This window comes from Bombina bombina, chromosome 7 (assembly GCF_027579735.1).
Source record: "Bombina bombina isolate aBomBom1 chromosome 7, aBomBom1.pri, whole genome shotgun sequence".
In the NCBI taxonomy this organism is placed as follows: Eukaryota; Metazoa; Chordata; class Amphibia; order Anura; family Bombinatoridae; genus Bombina; species Bombina bombina.
This window is the reverse complement of record NC_069505.1, coordinates 188,725,110-188,749,726: the sequence shown is the minus strand read 5'-3', so window position 1 is coordinate 188,749,726 and position 24,617 is coordinate 188,725,110. Positions and strand designations below refer to the sequence as shown.

The 24,617-nt window shown below is 41.1% G+C and overlaps 1 protein-coding gene across 1 annotated transcript in view; it reads right to left on the bottom strand.

The window, feature by feature from the left end:
• Positions 1–263: 263 nt before the first annotated feature.
• Positions 264–24,617, bottom strand: part of CD81 (CD81 molecule) — a 108,718-nt gene continuing 84,364 nt past the window's right edge. Inside the window, exons 3-8 of the mRNA XM_053720507.1 lie at positions 19,128–19,225; positions 18,430–18,504; positions 17,769–17,879; positions 17,593–17,691; positions 10,795–10,878; positions 264–998 (exon numbers count right to left, since the gene is read on the bottom strand). Coding sequence (XP_053576482.1) covers positions 936–998; positions 10,795–10,878; positions 17,593–17,691; positions 17,769–17,879; positions 18,430–18,504; positions 19,128–19,225 — 530 coding nt within the window. The 3' untranslated portion in view covers positions 264–935. The remainder of the gene's footprint in view (positions 999–10,794; positions 10,879–17,592; positions 17,692–17,768; positions 17,880–18,429; positions 18,505–19,127; positions 19,226–24,617) is intronic.

Below are 24,617 nucleotides of genomic sequence, written 5' to 3'. Positions count from 1 at the left end.
ACAGATGGACTGAGAACTAATACGCCCCTTTAAATTAGACCGCTGCCTTCTTACAGTCTCTCCCCACTAATAGGGGCTCATCTTGGGGCCACATTACACAGTGATCTTGAAACAAAAATTACATTGGAATGACATTTTTAGTTATAAATTACATAATAAGTTATTTAAAATTGGAATTCTGTATTCAAGCTTTCAGGATACACTTTAAAATGCTAAATCACATTTAACGTTACACAGATAAAGATAATAAATCAGACACACAATTTGGTGTTAAGGGGAAAACGCCCCTAAAAAAAGAATTTTTAATGAGAATCTTTATACACGTATATTTATATATATTTACTATGTGAAGACACGGTGTAAGGGGGAGGTGGGTCGTGCGGGAATGAGGGTATCGGGATAGGGCCTCCCCCAACAGTACTAACACAACATCTTATACATAGTAGCAAACGGAACATCTGATTCCACAGCAATAAGGCACTTAGGAGCGTCCCAGTGCACCTAGGGGTTAGGTTACTTTAAGAAGAATGTAGCCTTTTGTGTAAGCACTCTCACAGATGTTTGTAAAGGGCCCAACGGGCTCCGGAGTGCCCCATAACATTTAGAAACAATCTAACTGGCTTCACCTTCACAAAGGGATCATAAACCTAGTGAGGAAGGGGCACTGTGTGCAAGACGCTCAAACAATAGTTTGAGCGCAATATAAAGGTAACCAAATTATAGTGTGCCTTGTTGCTATAAAATCCAGGGACATAAGAGGGGGAAACAACAGGAACTTTTAATTCAAGACCGGGAATAAGATCATCTGCTAGGATCCAGGGACCCCAAGGCAGGTTCAGAAAGAGATGACAAAGTGTCAATAAAAACAGACATGTTGGCCAAACGTTGGGAGGAAGAGGGTTCAGAATATATACAACGGGGTATCTGCACAGTGCTCAGTACACAGAGGAAATGCGTATACCACAGCAGAGGACCATGCTGAATATCATCTCAATGATCTAAAAACAAAGGAGGAACAATTACAGATTAATAAAGGACAATAAGGAAAGTGTTTACATGCAATCAGTACTTAAACCCAGTTCTCTGTAAAAATACAAATGACTGAAAAAGACATTGGTGAGAATAAGATATATATGCATAGCATATATCAGTAATTAAGTGCTGCATTACAAAGGTCTGCGCACACAATACATGTTTATATATGCACAGTATATATCAGTAATTAAGTGCTGCATTACAAAGGTCTGCGCACACAATACATGTTTATATATGCACAGTATATATCAGTAATTAAGTGTTACATTACAAAAGGTCTGCACACACAATACATGTTTATATATGCACAGTATATATCAGTAATTAAGTGCTGCATTACAAAAGGACTGCACACACAATCTTTATATTTGCACAGTATATATCAGTAATTAAGTGCTGCATTACAAAAGGTCTGCACACACAATAAATATTTATATATGCACATTGCACAGTATATATCAGTAATTAAGTGCTGCATTACAAAAAGGTCTGCGCACACAATAAATGTTTATTTATCCATAGTATATATCAGTAATTAAGTGCAGCATTACAAACAGTCTGCACACACAATTACTGATATATACTGTGCATATATAAATATTTAGGTGCAGCATTACAAAAGGTCTGCACACACAATAAACGTTTATATATGCACAGTATATATCAGTAATTAAAAGGATAGTAAAGTCCAAATTAAACGTTCATGATTCAGATAGGGCATGTAACAACTTTACAATTTACTTTTATCATCAAATTTGCTTTGTTCTCTTGGTATTCTTAGTTGAAAGCTAAACCTACAGTAGGTATGCTCATATGCTAATTTATAAGCCCTTGAAGGGCGTCTCTTATCTGAATGCATTTGACCGTTTTTCACAGCTAGAGGGCGTTAGTTCATGTGTTTCATATAGATAACATTGTGCACTTGGGAGTTATTTAAGAGTCAGCACTGACTGGCTAAAATGCAAGTCTGTCAAAAGATCTGAGATAAGGGGGCAGTCTGCAGAGGCTTAGATACAAGGTAATCACAGAGGTAAAACGTATTTTAATATAACAGTGTTGGTTGTGCAAAACTGGGGAATGGGTAATAAAAGGGATTATCTATCTTTTTATACAATAACATTTTTGGTGTTTACTATCCCTTTAAGTGCCGCATTACAAAAGGTCTTGCGCACACAAATTAATTTTTCTTTCATAATTCAGATAGAACATACAATATTAAAGAACTTTCCAATTACTTCTATTATCAAATTTAGTTCATTCTCTTTGTATCCTTTGTGGAAGGAGCAGCAATGCACTACTGGGAGCAAGCTTATCGCATTGGATGAGACAATGACAAGAGGCTTATATGTGCAGCCACCAATCAGCAGATAGCTCCCAGTAGAGCCTACCTAGGTATGTCAATTGGAAAGTTCTTTAAAATTGCAGCTATGTTTGATCCATATTTGACTTTACAATCCCTTTAAGTGCTGTATTACAAAATGCAGCATTGCAAAATGTCTGCATATAACAGTTTAAATGTGTAAAACTGTCCCTCTGTAGGCACAATTTGCATTGTTTTACATTCCAAGGACACACCTATTGAAAACACTCTAGATCAGAGCTTTCCAAACTTTTCATGTTGGTGACACACTTTTTAGACCTACATCATTTTGCGACACAGTAGTTCAGTTGTACTAGCAAACAGGAGGTTAAACTAACTGTTTTAAGAGATATGGACACATACATAAATTATATAATAACTAAATTTACAAGTAATAGTAAGTATGTGCAAGAATTAATAACACCAATAGCTACTTACTGTTTTAATGGGATGTATGAGGTTGATGGAATGAACACGGTTTCTGAATATTTAGTGGAATATTAGATAAAGACACTCGCATTTCATTATCAAGCATTTTTAAGCTTCCACTACCGGGAGCTAGCTGCAAACCCCCCCAACATTCTGACTTCAGCTCAGCGTTTAAGCTGCTGCTCTCAGAGCTCTACGAGTCTGACTGACTACTGCCCGCGCTGCAAACACACTGCTGTCCCACTCACTGACTACACGTGCAGTCATGAGCTGATTGAGGAGACTACACGTGCAATCAGGAGCCAATGTGCCGCCAATGGGAATAGTTTCAGTTCCCGCTAAGCTGCGCCAATAGGTTAAGATGACCCACTAGGTATCAACCACGTGATATGCGTAGCAGCCAGGCGGAAAGTCGGAAACCAAAAAAAAAAAAAGTAAAAATAATTTTAAATTCAAAAACATTTGTGCTGAAGCAGGGACACACCTACACACTAATGTGTCACAACACACAGTTTGGAAAGCACTGCTCTAGAGTATGTTTATCATATCCCTTCTGTGCATAAGAGACAAAAAAGGCCAATCTGCCTATCAGAGAGGAGCTGACTGAAAAACATAATTTATGTAAGAACTTACCTGATAAATTCATTTCTTTCATATTAGCAAGAGTCCATGAGCTAGTGACGTATGGGATATACATTCCTACCAGGAGGGGCAAAGTTTCCCAAACCTCAAAATGCCTATAAATACACCCCTCACCACACCCACAAATCAGTTTAACGCATAGCAAAGAAGTGGGGTGATAAGAAAAAAGTGCGAAAGCATAAAAAATAAGGAATTGGAATAATTGTGCTTTATACAAAAAAATCATAACCACCACAAAAAGGGTGGGCCTCATGGACTCTTGCTAATATGAAAGAAATTAATTTATCAGGTAAGTTCTTACATAAATTATGTTTTCTTTCATGTAATTAGCAAGAGTCCATGAGCTAGTGACGTATGGGATAATGACTACCCAAGATGTGGATCTTCCACGCAAGAGTCACTAGAGAGGGAGGGATAAAATAAAGACAGCCAATTCCGCTGAAAATAATCCACACCCAAAATAAAGTTTAAATCTTATAATGAAAAAAACTGAAATTATAAGCAGAAGAATCAAATTGAAACAGCTGCCTGAAGTACTTTTCTACCAAAAACTGCTTCAGAAGGAGAAAACACATCAAAATGGTAGAATTTAGTAAAAGTATGCAAAGAAGACCAAGTTGCTGCTTTGCAAATCTGATCGACCGAAGCATCATTCCTAAACGCCCAGGAAGTAGAAACTGACCTAGTAGAATGAGCTGTAATCTTTGGAGGCGGAGTTTTACCCGACTCGACATAGGCATGATGAATTAAAGATTTTAACCAAGATGCCAAAGAAATGGCAGAGGCCTTCTGACCTTTTCTAGAACCGGAAAAGATAACAAAGACTAGAAGTCTTTCGGGAAATTCTTAGTAGCTTCAACATAATATTTCAAAGATCTAACTACATCCAAAGAATGCAATGATTTCTCCTTAGAATTCTTAGGATTAGGACATAATGAAGGAACCACAATTTCTCTACTAATGTTGTTAGAATTCACAACCTTAGGTAAAAATTTGAAAGAAGTTCGCAACACAGCCTTATCCTGATGAAAAATCAGAAAAGGAGACTCACAAGAAAGAGCAGATAATTCAGAAACTCTTCTAGCAGAAGAGATGGCCAAAAGAAACAAAACTTTCCAAGAAAGTAATTTAATGTCCAATGAATGCATAGGTTCAAACGGAGGAGCTTGAAGAGCCCCCAGAACCAAATTCAAACTCCAAGGAGGAGAAATTGACTTAATGACAGGTTTTATACGAACCAAAGCTTGTACAAAACAATGAATATCAGGAAGATTTAGCAATCTTTCTGTGAAAAAGAACAGAAAGAGCAGAGATTTGTCCTTTCAAGGAACTTGCAGACAAACCTTTATCCAAACCATCCTGAAGAAACTGTAAAATTCTCGGAATTCTAAAAGAATGCCAGGAAAAATGATGAGAAAGACACCAAGAAATGTAAGTCTTCCAGACTCTATAATATATCTTCCTAGATACAGATTTACGAGCCTGTAACATAGTATTAATCACAGAGTCAGAGAAACCTCTTTGACTAAGAATCAAGCGTTCAATCTCCATACCTTTAAATTTAAAAATTTGAGATCCTGATGGAAAAAAGGACCTTGCGACAGGTCTGGTCTTAACGGAAGAGTCCACGGTTGGCAAGAGGCCATCCGGAAAAGATCCGCATACCAAAACCTGTGAGGCCATGCTGGAGCCACCAGCAGAACAAATGAGCATTCCTTCAGAATCTTGGAGATTACTCTTGGAAGAAGAACTAGAGGCGGAAAGATATAGGCAGGATGATACTTCCAAGGAAGTGACAATGCATCCACTGCTTCCGCTTGAGGATCCCTGGATCTGGACAGATACCTGGGAAGTTTCTTGTTTAGATGAGAAGCCATCAGATCTATTTCTGGAAGTCCCCACATTTAAACAATCTGAAGAAATACCTCTGGGTGAAGAGACCATTCGCCCGGATGTAACGTTTGGCGACTGAGATAATCCGCTTCCCAATTGTCTATACCTGGGATATGAACCGCAGAAACTAGACAGGAGCTGGATTCCGCCCATACCAGTATCCGAGATACTTCTTTCATAGCCAGAGGACTGTGAGTCCCTCCTTGATGATTGATGTATGCCACAGTTGTGACATTGTCTGTCTGAAAACAAATGAACGATTCTCTCTTTAGAAGAGGCCATGACTGAAGAGCTCTGAAAATTGCACGGAGTTCCAAAATAGTGATTGGCAATCTCACTTCCTGAGATTCCCAAACCCCTTGTGCTGTCAGAGACCCCCAAACAGCTCCCCAACCTGTCAGACTTGCATCTGTTGAAATTACAGTCCAGGTCGGAAGAACAAAAGAAGCCCCCTGAACTAAACGATGGTGATCTGTCCACCACGTCAGAGAGTGTCGTACAATCGGTTTTAAAGATATTACTTGAGATATCCTTGTGTAATCCCTGCACCACTGGTTCAGCATACAGAGCTGAAGAGGTCGCATGTGAAAACGAGCAAAGGGGATCGCGTCCGATGCAGCAGTCATAAGACCTAGAATTTCCATGCATAAGGCTACCGAAGGGAATGATTGTGATTGAAGGTTTCGACAAGCTGTAAACAATTTCAGACGTCTCTTGTCTGTCAGAGACAGAGCCATGGACGCTGAATCTATCTGGAAACCTAAAAAGGTTACCCTTGTCTGAGGAATCAATGAACTTTTCGGTAAATTGATCCTCCAACCATGATCTTGAAGAAACAACACAAGTCGATTCGTATGAGATTCTGCTAAATGTGAAGACTGAGCAAGTACCAAGATATCGTCCAAATAAGGAAATACCACAATACCCTGTTCTCTGATTACAGACAGAAGGGCACCGAGAACCTTTGTAAAAATTCTTGGAGCTGTTGCTAGGCCAAACGGAAGAGCCACAAACTGGTAATGCTTGTCTAAGAAAGAGAATCTCAGAAACCGATAGTGATCTGGATGAATCGGAATATGCAGATATGCATCCTGTAAATCTATTGTGGACATATAATGCCCTTGCTGAACAAAAGGCAGGATAGTCCTTATAGTTACCATTTTGAATGTTGGTATCCTTACATAACGATTCAATATTTTTAGATCCAGAACTGGTCTGAAGGAATTCTCCTTCTTTGGTACAATGAAGAGATTTGAATAAAACCCCAGCTCCTGTTCCAGAACTGGAACTGGCATAATTACTCCAGCCAACTCTAGATCTGAAACACATTTCAGAAATGCTTGAGCCTTCGCTGGATTTACTGGGAAACAGGAAAGAAAAAATCTCTTTGCAGGAGGCCTTATCTTGAAGCCAATTCTGTACCCTTCTGAAACAATGTTTTGAATCCAAAGATTGTGAATTGAATTGATCCAAATTTCTTTGAAAAATCGTAATCTGCCCCCTACCAGCTGGGCTGGAATGAGGGCCGCACCTTCATGTGGACTTGGGAGCTGGCTTTGGTTTTCTAAAAGGCTTGGATTTATTCCAGACTGGAGATGGTTTCCAAACTGATACCGCTCCTGTGGGTGAAGGATCAGGCTTTTGTTCCTTATTGTGATGAAAGGAACGAAAACGATTATTAGATCTAAATTTACCTTTAGATTTTTTATCCTGTGGTAAAAAAGTTCCTTTCCCTCCAGTAACAGTTGAGATAATAGAATCCAACTGAGAACCAAATAATTTATTACCCTGGAAAGAAAGGGAAAGCAAAGTTGACTTAGAAGACATATCAGCATTCCAAGTTTTAAGCCATAAAGCTCTTCTAGCTAAAATAGCTAGAGACATATACCTGACATCAACCCTAATGATATCAAAGATAGCATCACACATAAAATTATTAGCATGTTGAAGAAGATTAACAATGCTATGAGAATTATGATCTGTTACTTGTTGCGCTAAAGCTTCTAACCAAAAAGTTGAAGCCGCAGCAACATCCGCTAAAGATATAGCAGGTCTAAGAAGATTACCTGAACATAAGTAAGCTTTTCTTAGAAAGGATTCAATCTTCCTATCTAAAGGATCCTTAAAGGAAGTACTATCTGCCGTAGGAATAGTAGTACGTTTAGCAAGAGTAGAGACAGCCCCATCAACTTTAGGGATTTTGTCCCAAAATTCTAATCTGTCAGATGGCACAGGATATAATTGCTTAAAACGTTTAGAAGGAGTAAATGAATTACCCAAATTATTCCATTCCCTGGAGATTACTTCAGAAATAGCATCAGGGACAGGAAAAACTTCTGGAATAACTACAGGAGATTTAAAAACCTTATTTAAACGTTTAGATTTAGTATCAAGAGGACCAGAATCCTCTATTTCTAATGCAATTAAGACTTCTTTAAGTAAAGAACGAATAAATTCCATTTTGAATAAATATGAAGATTTATCAGCATCAACCTCTGAGACAGAATCCTCTGAACCAGAGGAACCATTATCAGAATCAGAATGATGATGTTCATTTAAAAATTCATCTGAAAAATGAGAAGTTTTAAAAGACCTTTTACGTTTACTAGAAGGAGGAATAACAGACATAGCCTTCTTAATGGATTTAGAAACAAAATCTCTTATGTTAACAGGAACACTCTGAGTATTAGATGTTGATGGAACAGCAACAGGTAATGTAACATTACTAAAGGAAATATCTGCATTAACAAGTTTGTCATGACATTCATTACAAACAACAGCTGGAGGAATAGATACCACAAGTTTACAGCAGATACACGTAACTTTGGTAGATCCAGCACCAGGCAGTGTTTTTCCAGAAGTATCTTCTGACTCAGTGTCAATCTGGGACATCTTGCAATATGTAATAGAAAAAACAACATATAAAGCAAAATTGATCGAATTCCTTAAATGACAGTTTCAGGAATGGGAAAAAATGCCAGTGAACAAGCTTCTAGCAACCAGAAGCAATAAATAATGAGACTTAAATAATGTGGAGACAATAGTGACACCCATATTTTTTAGCGCCAAAAAAGACACCCACATTATTTGGCGCCTAAATGCTTTTGGCGCAAAAAATGACGCCGTATCCGGAACGCCGATACTTTTGGCGCAAAAAAACGTCAAAAAATGACGCAACTTCCGGCGACACGTATGACGCCGGAAACAGAAAAAAAAAAAATTTGTGCCAAAAATGACGCAATAAAATGAAGCATTTTCAGCCCCCGCGAGCCTAACAGCCCACAGGGGAAAAAAAGTCAAATTTTAAGGTAAGAAAAAAATTGATTTATTCATATGCATTATCCCAAATATGAAACTGACTGTCTGAAATAAGGAACGTTGAAGATCCCGAGTCAAGGCAAATAAATGTTTGAATACATATATTTAGAACTTTATATAAAAGTGCCCAACCATAGCTTAGAGTGTCACAGAAAATAAGACTTACTTACCCCAGGACACTCATCTACATGTAGTAGAAAGCCAAACCAGTACTGAAACGAGAATCAGTAGAGGTAATGGTATATATAAGAGTATATCGTCGATCTGAAAAGGGAGGTAAGAGAAGAATCTCTACGACCGATAACAGAGAACCTATGAAATAGACCCCGTAGAAGGAGATCATTGAATTCAAATAGGCAATACTCTCCTCACATCCCTCTGACATTCACTGCACGCTGAGAGGAAAACCGGGCTCCAACCTGCTGCGGAGCGCATATCAACGTAGAATCTAGCACAAACTTACTTCACCACCTCCATAGGAGGCAAAGTTTGTAAAACTGATTTGTGGGTGTGGTGAGGGGTGTATTTATAGGCATTTTGAGGTTTGGGAAACTTTGCCCCTCCTGGTAGGAATGTATATCCCATACGTCACTAGCTCATGGACTCTTGCTAATTACATGAAAGAAATAGTTGTACACACAGGGGTAGACACACTTCAGGAGTTGAAGTGAATGGTGATTGTTACACAGACGTATGGGAGAGTGAATGGCGATCTTTACACAGACGTGTGGGAGAGTGAATGGCGATCTTTACACAGACGTGTGGGAGAGTGAATGGCGATCTTTACACAGGCGTGTGGGAGAATGAATGGGGATCGTTACACAGGCGTGTGGGAGAGTGAATGGGGATTGTTACACAGGCGTATGGGAGAGTGAATGGTGATTGTGACACAGGCGTATGGGAAAGTGAATGGTGATTGTGACACAGGCGTATGGGAAAGTGAATGGTGATTGTGACACAGATGTATGGGAGAGTGAATGGTGATTGTGACACAGACGTATGGGAGAGTGAATGGTGATTGTGACACAGACGTATGGGAGAGTGAATGGTGATTGTTACACAGACGTATGGGAGAGTCAACGGTGATCTTTACATAGACGTGTGGGAGAGTGAATGGAGATTGTTACACAGATGTGTGGGAGAGTGAATGGTGATCGCTACACAGATGTATGGGAGAGTGAATGGTGATCGTTACACAGACGTATGGGAGAGTGAATGGTGATTGTGACACAGGCGTATGGGAGAGTGAATGGTGATTGTGACACAGACGTATGGGAAATGGTGATTGTGACACAGATGTATGGGAGAGTGAATGGTGATTGTGACACAGACGTATGGGAAATGGTGATTGTGACACAGATGTATGGGAGAGTGAATGGTGATTGTGACACAGACGTATGGCAGAGTGAATGGTGATCTTTACACAGGCGTATGGGAAAGTGAATGGTGATCTTTACACAGAAGTGTGGGAGAGTGAATGGAGATGGTTACACAGACATGTGGGAGAGTGAATGGTGATCGTTACACAGGCGTATGATAGAGTGAATGGAGTTGTTACACAGACGTGTGGGAGAGTGAATGGTAAAAAAAAAAAAGTAAAAATAATTTTAAATTCAAAAACATTTGTGCTGAAGCAGGGACACACCTACACACTAATGTGTCACAACACACAGTTTGGAAAGCACTGCTCTAGAGTATGTTTATCATATCCGTTCTGTGCATAAGAGACAAAAAAGGCCAATGTGCCTATCAGAGAGGAGCTGACTGAAAATAGTTGTACACACAGGGGTAGACACACTTCAGGAGTTGAAGTGAATGGTGATTGTTACACAGACGTATGGGAGAGTGAATGGCGATCTTTACACAGACGTGTGGGAGAGTGAATGGCGATCTTTACACAGAAGTGTGGGAGAGTGAATGGAGATGGTTACACAGACATGTGGGAGAGTGAATGGTGATCATTACACAGGCGTATGATAGAGTGAGTGGAGTTGTTACACAGACGTGTGGGAGAGTGAATGGTGATCGTTACACAAGAGTATGAGAAGTGAATGATATTGACAAGCACTGGGAAGATATAACAATTAGGTTTGGCACGGTCACATAATCACACTTACCATGATCACAGCAACAACAATAGCAGCAATTCCGACCAGGTAGAGCTTCTCCGAGAACAGCTGATCAATCTTCTGATGACAATCCTGAGATGGGGACACAGGTTATCAATAGACAGAAATAAAATCAAGGCAATGAATAAAAACTCCATAGCTCTGGAAATAATTAGTATTAGCTAGATGCAATTTTGCTAGCGCCCCACACTTAAACATATGGGGTGTAGTCTCATAGGAGCCCAGTACACAAACTAATTGGCCTCATTCCCTTCATTATTCTCACTCCCTTTTAGATTGTACGTGAGTCCCTGTACACGAGGCTGTACGTGAGACTCGCTTCCTTTCAGACTGTACCTGAGTCTCGCTCCCTTTCAGACTGTACCTGAGTCTCGCTCCCTTTCAGACTGTACCTGAGTCTCGCTCCCTTTCAGACTGTACCTGAGTCTCGCTCCCTTTCAAACTGTATGTGAGTCTCGCTCCCTTTCAAACTGTACATGAGTCTCGCTCCCTTTCAGACTGTACCTGAGTCTCGCTCCCTTTCAGACTGTACCTGAGTCTCGCTCCCTTTCAGACTGTACCTGAGTCTCGCTCCCTTTCAGACTGTACCTGAGTCTCGCTCCCTTTCAGACTGTACCTGAGTCTCGTTCCCTTTCAGACTGTACTCGAGTCTCGCTCCCTTTCAGACTGTACGTGAGTCTCGCTCCCTTTCAGACTTTATGCAAGTCTCGCTCCCTTTCAGACTGTATGTGAGACTCGCTCCCTTTCAGACTGTACAAGAGACTCGCTCCCTTTCAGACTGTACGTGAGACTCGCTCCCTTTCAGACTGTACGTGAGACTCGCTCCCTTTCAGACTGTACGTGAGACTCGCTCCCTTTCAGACTGTACGTGAGACTCGCTCCCTTTCAGACTGTACGTGAGACTCTCTCCCTTTCAGACTGTACGTGAGACTCTCTCCCTTTCAGACTGTACGTGAGACTCGCTCCCTTTCAGACTGTACGTGAGACTCTCTCCCTTTCAGACTGTACATGAGACTCTCTCCCTTTCAGACTGTACATGAGTTTCACTCATAAAAGGTGGCTGAAATTTTTTATGACAAATTAAATTATTTTTTCTTCCTACTGTATTAGATAATAAAAATAATAATAAAAATATACTTTCATATTTAAATTAAATTAGCATAAAATGAAGTTTGATACATTTGCAATAAAAACAAATTATGCTTACCTGATAATTTCCTTTTCTTCTGATGGAAAGAGTCCACAGCTGCATTCATTACTTTTGGGAATTCAGAACCTGGCCACCAGGAGGAGGCAAAGACACCACAGCCAAAGGCTTAAATACTCCTCCCACTCCCTTCATCCCCCAGTAATTTTTCTGAGGAACAAGGAAAAGTAGAAGAAATATCAGGGTGAAAAGGTGCCAGAAGAATATAAGGATGCCCCCACATAAAATTACGGGTGAGGAGCTGTGGACTCTTTCCATCAGAAGAAATGGAAATTATCAGGTAAGCATAATTTATGTTTTTCTTCTTAAATGGAAAGAGTCCACAGCTGCATTCATTACTTTTGGGAAACCAAATACCCAGGCTATAGAGAACACTGAATGCCAAGACGGGCGGGTGCAATAGGTGGTCCATACTGAGAGCACCAGGCCTGAACCTCTACCCAATAAAAAATCCCGCTTTGTCCAAAGCCGAGAAAAAAAATTCAAAGAAAAGCCCCCGTGACACTGACTCGCAGCCAGTCCAGAGCCAAATTAGAGACAGCAAACGGACTTGAGTGAGCCAAAAGTCAAGCAAGAGACATTGTCGCAGAACAGATAGTCCCCCACCCCTCACAAATGAAGGGTAAACCAGCCGAAATCCCCAAGAGGAACAAGACAAAGGAGGATTGAGGAAACCGAAAAGTCCCTCAATGCAAAAAACAGCACCTCCAAGAGTGGGCCCAGTAATCAGAGACCCAAATGAACCCGACCAGGAAAGGAGGCCATGCCTATACCAGGCGAAGCCCGGGATAATACCGGGCACGGAGACCGAAAAGGGATCTCCCTAACATCCTGCAAGCATGTAACGCAACTAAAGAGGCAAAGTTCTCCCAGCGCCTGCCCATAAAATACCCAAGTATTCGACCGTGATAGAGCGTGTAATAGACCCAGGTGAAACCCCAAGTTTGAGAACAAAAGAGGGAGCTTGCAAGGAAGAAGTAGTCGTCAAGAAACAGACTGCACAAAACAGCCTCCGACAGAGGGCACGCTGCAGGCAACCTAAGCCGCCGGACCTACTCACAGGTCCCTAAAAACGGGAACACAAAGCCTCCATTGAGGCCCCCCGAGAAGGAGAGAATACCCTCAGAACCCAAGGAAATTGTCTCATGTCAAAGGAGCAAGGAAAAACCATCTCCTTGCAGACTGAGCTATCAGAATAGACTCAGCAAGCTCACACATCCCAAAGGATACTGTGACCCATAGACCGCTCTGGCATCCTGACTTGCAGACCCAGTTGGGCCACCAATACAAGAGAACAAAGAATCCCAAAACTGGTACAGGAACGAGCGTAAAGATGGCAGAGCCATCCCCTCAGAGTACAAGTACAACCCAACTCTGAAAACATACAAGGCCATAGACCTAAGGATCTATCAAAACAAGGCCCCACAGTCCGACATGGAACCAGCAAGATTCCAGGTGAAACCAAGTCCACCTTCCACTTCCCAACCAGGAGAAGCCCCTAGTAAGGACTCTGTCTCCCGAAGAAGAGAATATCCCCTAAAGAAAAAAGGGAAGAGGCCGGAAGGGCAATAACTGTCCTCAAGGCTGAAGCCACCAGCTAAACAGGAAGAAGAAATCCCCCGCAAATGTCCTAGAAAGGACCCCCACACAAGTAGTTCACCCAACAGAGGCACAGCCAACCCATTCACCTGCAGAGCAGAGAATCCACGGGTACACTGGCAAACTAACAGGTGAATGCATCCCTAAGGCACACCAGAAACTGGAATCCAGCGCCAGCAGCTGGGTAGAAACCCACCATTCTTGAGGCGCACGCCACCCAACTAACCCCAGATGACATGGGTTACTCTGTGGCAAGGAGTAATAAATATTCCGATAGAACAGGCCGACCCTGATCTGGTCAGGCAGATGGAGCAAGGACAGAGCCCCAGTTCCCACCACCATGGAACATCCCGACCAGCCCTGATATCCAAACAACCCAAAACTGGGACAGGAGTGAAGCCCCAGAAAGAGGAAGACTCAGGAAGAAAAAACAGGGCCGGGTACCTAATAGTTCATGCAACTATACCCTGGAACTAAACACCCCGACTGGCCAAAAAGCCAGACAAAAGGAATGGAGCATATCCAGAAAATTCGGAGGAAGGAACCACCCCTAGATAGAGTCCAACTCTCCAAGGAGCAAGGCTAGAAGTCAAATGAAGAGACTTCAAAAGGCCACAGGACAACAGAAGGGATACCTCGAAGCTCCCAAAACCCTACTAGCAGGGCTAGTCTCCCCATCATCTACACACAGGCAGAGGACACAGGGGAGAGAAAAGGTGCTAAACCTTCCCAACTCCGGAAAAACCAGAGCTAAACAAGTCCCTACAGGGACCAACCAACGTCCGGAACACAGATCCCCAAAAGGAGATCTAAGCCACCCGGAGACAATGGAAAAAGACCCAAAGGTCTCATAACTCAGACAGACCCTACGCGGCCCAGAGTAAGAACCGTATCTAGATACACTAGAAACAGCTGACACACACCCCTTTAAAAGTGCCAAAAGCTGCAAAAGGTTTCAAAATACAAAACCTTCCACATGCTGGACAGCTATCCGTACAAGCTGTTGGATCAAGCCCCATAGGACCATCCAGAAGCCTAAAAACTGAAGGCCAAACCACTCAACCAGTGGGAACTGGGCACTACGCCCGCCAGCCCTCCCCCACATGGAGGAGGAAATTCTAGGTTCTGATGAAATCAGATGTCAGATAGAGTGACGCAGCGGAACAACTCCCCTGCCCGGTCATCTATGACTGAAGGCTATAAGGACTGATACAATCCTTTCCCACCTCGTGAACCCACAGGTCCTCTTGAATGCTTAGTTGAACATAAAAAACAATGATAACTTGAGCACTCAGCACTACTACCAATCCAGCAGAAACAGCGCCACGTGTCTGAACAGCCACAGAACAAACGAACCCGACAGGACCAGAAAGTACTCCAGGTCCTAACCGGCAAGCTGCATAAATTCTCCCACATAGGGGAAAAAAGGAAAACAGACATTATTAAACATAGGACTAACATTTCCAAACAACTTCTGAAGAAGTAACAAAGAGTATCGATCCCAGATGGTTCCCGTAGGAAACAAAAAAATAAAAGACATCCCATTGGATACAAAATAAAATATAAGGCAACCCGAAGGTTAACGCCCAAAAGACACAGGCCTACCCGCAGCCAAACAGAGCCCTATCTTTCAAAAAACTAGGAAAGATCTCAAACAAATGACAAACAGGAGATAACCCCACATGTCTAATGACATGCACCATTCGAATTATCAGACTGAAAGTCCCCATATCTGTTAATGATAGGTCATTCAATAACGGAAAAAGATGTCTAAGCAACATGCTAAGGTGCGCAATCTTGTAACGAAAGGCACCACACTCTGGAACAGTTACACCCGCGGGGAACTGTAGAGGCCCACCCCAAGGCTGAAGACCCGGGACAATAGGACATGAGCACAATCTCAGAAACGTCTGGACTCTGCAGACGGACCATCGCTAACATTATCTGGAACCGAAAACGTGCTGCAACCTCTGGGGGGAACACGCCACCCCGCATGGAGGAACCATAAACTGGGTTACCCCGCATGTGTAGAAGTATGAATTGGTAGGGAACTCGCCTCTCGGAGGACTGGCACCCAAAGACGGATGGCTCAGCAGTCCCCTGATTCCCCAAGCACGAGGAACCAGGTGCTCTTATATGGCATACGGAACAAAACTGGTCGACATGCGTCAACGAGGCCAATCCGGAGTCACTGGACACAGAATCTAAATCTAAAATTAAAATAGTCTCAGTATCAGAATCCTCCGTAACGGAATCTGAAATGAGCACAGTCTCCGCATCAGAATCCTCCATAACTGAATCTGAAATGAGCACAGTCTCAGCATCAGAATCCTCCATAACTAGATAGAGGAAATATCAATATGGACTAAAGTATAGAAACATAAACGGCACCTGACACCCACAATGGCTGGGGCACTCACCACCTCCTTTGACCAGACCCCTGCGGACTAGAATATCTCCTTCGCCACACGGTCAGGAATGCGGAAATGGGGAACGGAGTGTAACCACGCCTAAACACAAGGTGAACCGTACAGTCCAAAAAAGCACGCCCAACCAAAAGGCTGTGTCACTTCCAAAGGTCTCAAAGTCCCAACCACGAGCCCATAAACATCACACATAAGCACGTTGAATCACATAACAAAAATGATTATAAACCCCCCTGTTCAATAACCCCTCTCAGGAGATATTAACCCTCGATTCCAAGATACTAACAGAGACTCACTGAGACTCTTATGTCATATAGTTAGCCTCTCAGGAAAATATTCACATTACAGTACATTGAGAATAAAGTAAAATGAAACAATGTTACCTTTCAAGTGTGACGAATAGTGGCATCGCCTCCGCCATGGACTCTCCCTGCATCTCCGCACTCTAACTTTCATCCAAGCCCTCAATGAGAGACTGACAGGATTACTTAAAACTCCTGTCCCATGCCAAAGAGTACTACCCTCCATAAGAGACAAAAAACAAAAATTAAAAATTCTGACACGTCTCTGCCATCCTCCTGGAACGAAAAGCAAAGAATGACTGGGGGATGAGGGCAGTGGGAGTAGTTTTAAGCCTTAGGCTGGTGTGTCTTTGCCTCCTCCTGGTCGCCAGGTTCTTAATTCCCAAACGTAATGAATGCAGCTGTGGACTCTATCCATGTAAGAAGAAAAACAGGTTTTATTCACTTTAGATTCCTATTTGAAAATGCCGAAGTAAGAAAAACACACATTTGTGATTATATACACAGCCATTAAATACAGAATACAAAAAAAAAAAGAATAAAAAACATTTTCACGTCCTAATTAACTGCAACTATTTATTGACGTCTTTATTGCCTGATATATAGTGAGCTCCACTGACTAAATCTCATTTCAGTTTTAGTTATATTTTAATCTCTTTTATGTCATTTGTTTTAGTTGATGAAAAGTCAAGTAGGTTATTGACAATATTTCTTTGATTATTCAATGGGATTTTTCTTTTTTGGATACATTTCACAAGTGACTTAAAGGGACATGAAACATTTTTTTCTAATGATTCAGAGAGAGCGTGTGATTTTAAACAGCTTTGCCATTTACTGCTTTTATCAAATTAGTTTTGTTCTTTCGAAACTCTTTGTTGAAAAAGATATCTAGGTAGGCTCAGGATCTGCTGATTGGTAGCTGCACATCGTTTATGTTATAGGCTCACCAGAAACTTTCAGCTAGCTCCCAGTAGTGCATTGCTGCTTCTTCAACAAAGGATACCAAGAGAATTAAGCAAATTAGATAATAGATGTAAATTGGAAAGTTGTTTAAACTTGTTCTGAATAGCGAAAGAAATTCTTTGGGTTTTGTGTCCCTTTAACAGACCTGATGAACTAGAAATTAGCAGCTTTGTGTGTCAGACAAGCTTTATTAGATCTGCACCAAGGTTACACAGACACATCTATGGGGTCACTTCTCTCACACACCAAGGGGACACTTTGCGCCATCTCTGCTCTGCAGAACACTCACCACAAGTTGCATATTTTCTAGCAAGTTATTTCCTGGGCACGTATCCCTCGGTATATTCGAAAAAATCTTAACCATTGGGCTGGAACCGCAGCACTGCAGCTGTTATGGTAGAAGGAGACGGTTATTGTGGAACAGCTTCAAAACCAAGCAAATACAGTAACGGTGCTCTCTCTTACCGTCTCATGGAAAACCTTCAGTACAGATTTGGCTTTGTCTTTGGTATCTCCGGTTCCGGTCATCATCAGTTGCTGCGCCTCATCATAAAACTGCTTTATCTCTTTTGTCACCTAGAGGGGACAAGTCCATAAATACCCAATAAGACAATTTGTAACAACAGAGAAAGATAACAGTCAAACCAACAACAACATCAGCTCTCCTACTGCTATTAAAAGGACCTCAGAATATTTTGTAACAGGGTCGACAAATCGGTTTAAAATTTAGGAGCCAGTAAGAATATTTAGGAGCCAGGTACACTTTAAGGAGTCATACAGTGGTATTTGTATATAGATACAGTATATGGAGAATAACCCAAAGTTAGGAGCCTACGAGTAAATGTCTAGGAGCCAGTGGCTCCCAGGTTTTTTGAGCCCTGTTGTAACATCAGCAATAAAAGGGACATTACTGACCTTATTACATTGAAGAGAGGGTTTAAAATGCATTGCAGTTTTATTTTGTAAAATAGATTTTCTTTCATTTTTATTTGTTGTTTTTATGCTTGTGAGTTGTGTTGATATCAACCAATAGAGCAGTGGCAGTTATGCTTATCAGCCAGTGAGCAATCAGTCCCTAGGGTAACACCCCAGAATGTACCTTTACACGGTTTATAATAATTGTTACCTGATCTCTGTGCACAAAACCCCAGATCCCAGCAGCCACTTCACAGGCAAAAAGGATAACAAGACAAGTAAAGAACTGCAGAGACAAGAAGAAATCACAAAATCAGAGACAGGTAAAGAACTGCAGAGATAAAAAGAAATCACATAATCAGAGACAGGTAAAGAACTGCAGAGACAAGAAGAAATCACATAATCAGAGACAGGTAAAGAACAGCAGAGACAAGAAGAAATCACATAATCAGAGACAGGTAAAGAACAGCAGAGACAAGAAGAAATCACATAATCAGAGACAAGAAGAAATCACAATCAGAGACAGGTAAAGAACTATAGAGACAAGAAGAAATCACATAATCAGAGACAGATAAAGAACTGCAGAGACAAGAAGAAATCACAATCAGAGACAGGTAAAGAACTTCAGAGACAAGAATAAATCACATTATCAGAGACAGGTAAAGAACTGCAGAGACAAGAAGAAATCATAATCAGAGACAGGTGAAGAACTAGAGAGACAAGAAGAAATCACATAATCAGAGACAGGTAAAGAACTGCAGAGACAAGAAGAAATCACATAATCACAGACAGGTAAAGAACTGCAGAGACAAGAAGAAATCACATAATCAGACAACAGACACAGTATAAACAAGGAACAGACACAGTGTAAATAGGCAATAGACACGGTATAAACAAGCAATAAATTACCGTTCCAAGAAGACACTGAGATTCCTGAATGGCACCGTAGCACCCCAGAAATCCAACAAACATCATGACAGCACCGACGGCTATCACTATATAGATACCTGTAAAACAGACAGCTTATTAGTGTGGGAGAGAAACAACCCTGATATAAAAGGTTCAAAATGTAGGAAGCAGTATCACTTTGAGTGACATACAACTGGCTGGGTACACTCAAGAGGAGCGACACACTTCAGCTATAATGAAGGCACACAGTGTTTATTGAGTGATGTTTTGGGGCACAGTTGACCCTTTCTTCATATGACCCCAGGGTATATAAACCAAACAACAATGCTGTACCTATTACGCCTCCTCTCACAGAAAAATGTGCATGAGCAGTGTGTGTACACCAAATTTCATGGTATCTAACATACAAAGCCCTCACTAACACTGCACCCTCCTAAATCTCTGCCCTTGTCTGCAAATACTCCCCAACCTGCCCACTCCGCTCTGCCCAATACCTACTTTTCTCGTCATTAATTCCTCACACTCTTGTCTACAACTGCACCTATCATATGGAACTCCTTGTCTTGCTCAGTCAGACTTTCTCAAAAACTTGATTGATAATAATGTATGTAAAAGAATCAAGGCTACGTTTCTGAGAAACACTAATAATATAGACACTTTGCTTTGCAGACGAACATACAACACAAAGATCTGTCTCTAATAAGTGTTATAGCTCGATAAAATGTAACAGGATGGTGATTGGTCCATACCCTCACACCCCCTTCTGATGTAAATAACTACAATGCATCAATGAAATAGAGGAACGCCTGGATGTTACAACTGCAATCTGATTGGCGGTTAAGACCATGTGACGTTACGGACAAACCCCCCCCTTTTGATTGGCTATACGTTCTACAAATAGGTTTGGACAAGGGCGATTGACGCCTTTGGAAACAAGCGTTCGCACTGCCTCTCTATACTTAGCTTACTTTTAATTGTTAGTCTTAATTGGCATTTAGGAACTTACCAAGGAGTTGCTGATAGGACTGGGTAGATTGACTCACAGTGGACTAGTTGTATGGTACATACACAGAGAGGGTGGTTTAATTAAACATTCTGGGTCCGGCTGTGATCTTAGCTTAAATTCTGAATAGTAAATTGCTCTTACGGCACTTTTTAGTCGCAACTAATAGATACCTTAGCTCCTAGTAATAAGATATATACAGTTGTATATATGAGAGGTCGGTTCTGATCTGACATGATTTTATGTGTGTGTTATGTGTGGATGGCCCTGTCCATCATTTTTTAACTACTTAATAATAAAAGTTATATTTTATTTATTTTCTCTCCTTACAGCCAAACCGCAATATTGTTATTAACCTTTTCTTAAATACAAGTGTGTCATATAATGCTTCTTTTCTGTACCTAACTTTACTAAAATATGTATTATTCATCATTTATATGTATATATATATATATATATATATATATATATATATATGCCACCACTTAAGTTTATTATATGGGAAATCCTAACAAAACCCAGACTAACAAATCAAAGGGACAGTATACACCAATTTTTATATAACTGCATGTAATAGACACTACTATAAAGAATAATATGCACAGATACTCATCTAAAAATCCAGTATAAAACCTTTTAAAAAATTACTTAGAAGCTTCCAATTTAGGACTGTTGATTAGGTTAGGCTGGGACACGCAGTGAAAGGGGCTGAGAAAACTGGAAGAGCAGAAGCCCCACCCTCGCCCCATCCCTGCATATGAAAAACATAAATTATGCTGAACTGATAAATTTCTTTCTTTCATGGTGGAGAGAGTCCACGATCCATTACTCATGGGAACTATTACCCAAGCTGTAGTCCACGAGAAACAAAGGGAGGGATATAAAAATATCTCTTTTTCACTGAGAAATTAAATCCACAACCAGTAGACACTCGTCCACCATCTAAGTAGCAGACAGCCAAACCAGTACTGAAACACATCAGTAGATGTTATGGAATAGGCCTATATTGTAGATCTATAAAGGGAGGCAACATACAGGTACTGCAACTGATTATGGAAAGTTAATGAAGAAATACCCATTAGGTGAATAAAATAATTATAATCAACACCACAAATACATCCCTCTGACAAACACTGTACACTGAGGGGAAACTGGGCATCAAAATACACTGAAAACCCCTCTCTCTGTAGAAAATCAAGCACATCTTCATTCTTCAACCACCTCCAGCGGAGGCAAAGAAAATCTAGTGTACAATGTCCTTTTAAAAGTCACAAAACACAATTTAGCAAAAATCTATCTAAAAAGCACAATACTATTATTACCAGTCTCTTCAGTAACATGGTTCAAATATTAGAGAAATGCAAAAACGTAATAAAGGAACATTTACTGTGAACAAAAAAGAGTGACAGTGCGTTTAGATAAAACCAAAACAGTCATTATAATAGCATGGAGATAATATAACCAGACCTATAAATTTACCAGTTTAGCCTCTGTTCTGGGGAGATTATTTTGCACAGCTAAAGACATTTTTTCCTGAGGTCAGGTCTCTGGCCAGGCCCCTTCAAGAATGGGCAAGGAAGGTAGCCACCCCTGTTTTATGACAGGCCATAAAAAGCCCTGCAGCCCTGGCTGATGGTGTTGAGTAATTTATTATTATTTGTTAGGTAAATCCAGTACATTTCCAATATAAGAAATCCCCTTGTGACATCATGAGGATTATTTTGATATTAAACATGTAATGTCTGTTATATTTTGTCATCCAATAACACAAATGTGATTAAAATGTTTCCTAAGATATGTCAGTGTCACCTCTGATTGACCTCAGGTTGGTGTCTTCCTAGGAACACTGTTTTCTGTCACTTATGTTGACATCTTGGACTCATAAAAATCACTCTCCTGAAAAGAGAATATTGCCCCTTATTTCTGGCTCACACGGTGTGGAAATAAAAACCATTCTTCCAAGAAGTCTGCCTTGTTAAATAGCTCTGGCAGAGAGTTGTAAATAGCAGAAGAGAAAAAGCAAAGTGAGAAAAATTAACCTCTGACATCCTAAAAGCATTAGGTCTTCATGAAGGTATGTATGTATTGTGTGTGTGTGTATATATATATATATATATATATATATATACATATATATATATATATACATACATACACACACACATTATGTATGTGTGTGTGTATGTATGTATATATATATATATATATGTATTCATTATGTATTTATGTATGTGTATTGTGTGTATGTATTATGTGTGTGTATTTGTATGTGTGTGTGTGTGTGCAGTATGTATGTGTATTATGTCTTTGCATGTGTGTGTAGTATGTATGTGTATTATGTCTTTGCATGTGTGTGTAGTATGTATGTGTATTATGTCTTTGCATGTGTGTGTGTATATATATATACCAGATTGTTGTACACTTTTGGTCTGAGGACGGACTGCATCAGGTCCGAAAACGTTCACTAAACGAAGTGACCTTTTGAAGTTAAAGTTTCCCTTGGAGTGCGCTTGTCTTTTCTGCTTGCTGCACCCAGGGCATCGTTTGCATTGGAAGTTAGGAGTGCATTTCTTTTCAGTATATATATATATATATATTTATTTTTTAATGTATAGGCTGCTGTTAATTATAGCTAACACGACATGTATTGGCACTGTAAGGCAGACATGACATGTATTGGCACTGTAAGGCAGACATGACATGTATTGGCACTGTAAGGCAGACATGACGTGTATTATCACTGTAAGGCAGACATGACATGTATTATCACTGTAAGGCAGACATGACATGTATTGGCACTGTAAGGCAGACATGACATGTATTGGCACTGTAAGGCAGACATGACATGTATTGGCACTGTAAGGCAGACATGACATGTATTGGCACTGTAAGGCAGACATGACATGTATTGGCACTGTAAGGCAGACATGACATGTATTGGCACTGTAAGGTAGACATGACATGTATTATCACTGTAAGGCAGACATGACGTGTATTATCACTGTAAGGCAGACATGACGTGTATTGGCACTGTAAGGCAGACATGACATGTATTGGCACTGTAAGGCAGACATGACATGTATTGGCACTGTAAGGCAGACATGACATGTATTGGCACTGTAAGGCAGACATGACGTGTATTATCACTGTAAGGCAGACATGACGTGTATTATCACTGTAAGGCAGACATGACGTGTATTGGCACTGTAAGGCAGACATGACGTGTATTGGCACTGTAAGGCAGACATGACATGTATTGGCACTGTAAGGCAGACATGACATGTATTGGCACTGTAAGGCAGACATGACATGTATTGGCACTGTAAGGCAGACATGACATGTATTGGCACTGTAAGGCAGACATGACATGTATTGTCACTGTAAGGCAGACATGACGTGTATTGGCACTGTAAGGCAGACATGACGTGTATTGGCACTGTAAGGCAGACATGACATGTATTATCACTGTAAGGCAGACATGACATGTATTGGCACTGTAAGGCAGACATGACATGTATTATCACTGTAAGGCAGACATGACATGTATTATCACTGTAAGGCAGACATGACTTGTATTGGCACTGTAAGGCAGACATGACATGTATTGGCACTGTAAGGCAGGCATGGCATGTATTGGCACTGTAAGGCAGGCATGGCATGTATTGGCACTGTAAGGCAGGCATGGCAAGTGCTGGCACTGTGAGCAAGCATTGTCTTTATTGGCACTGTAAGGCAGGCCTGGCATGTATTGGCACTAAGGCAGGCATGGCATGTATTGGCACTGTAAGGCATGTCTGGCATGTATTGGCACTGTAAGGCAGGCATGGCATGTATTGGCACTGAAAGGCAGACATGACATGTATTGGCACTGTAAGGCAGGCATGGCATGTATTGGCACTGTAAGGCAGGCATGGCATGTATTGGCACTGTAAGGCAGGCATGGCATGTATTGGCACTGTAAGGCAGGCATGGCAAGTGCTGGCACTGTGAGCAAGCATTGTCTTTATTGGCACTGTAAGGCAGGCCTGGCATGTATTGGCACTAAGGCAGGCCTGGCATGTATTGGCACTGTAAGGCAGGCCTGGCATGTATTGGCACTGTAAGGCAGGCATGGCATGTATTGGCACTGTAAGGCAGGCATGGCATGTATTGGCACTGTAAGGCAGGCCTGGCATGTATTGGCACTGTAAGGCAGGCCTGGCATGTATTGGCACTGCAAGGCAGGCCTGGCATGTATTGGAACTGTAAGGGACTTTAATCCAGACTCTGATTCCTGGACATCCTGGGTTGAAAGACATGAACAATATCTCACAGCTAATGATATACCTGACAACAAGCAGGTTGCTGTATTGTTAACTGCTATTGGAGCCAGAACATATGAAACACTAAGAAACTCATTACACACAGAGAAACCTGCTAGTAAGCCATTGGTAATCTTAATAGCTCTGTTAAGTGACCATTTCCAACCAAAACCACTAGAGATAGCA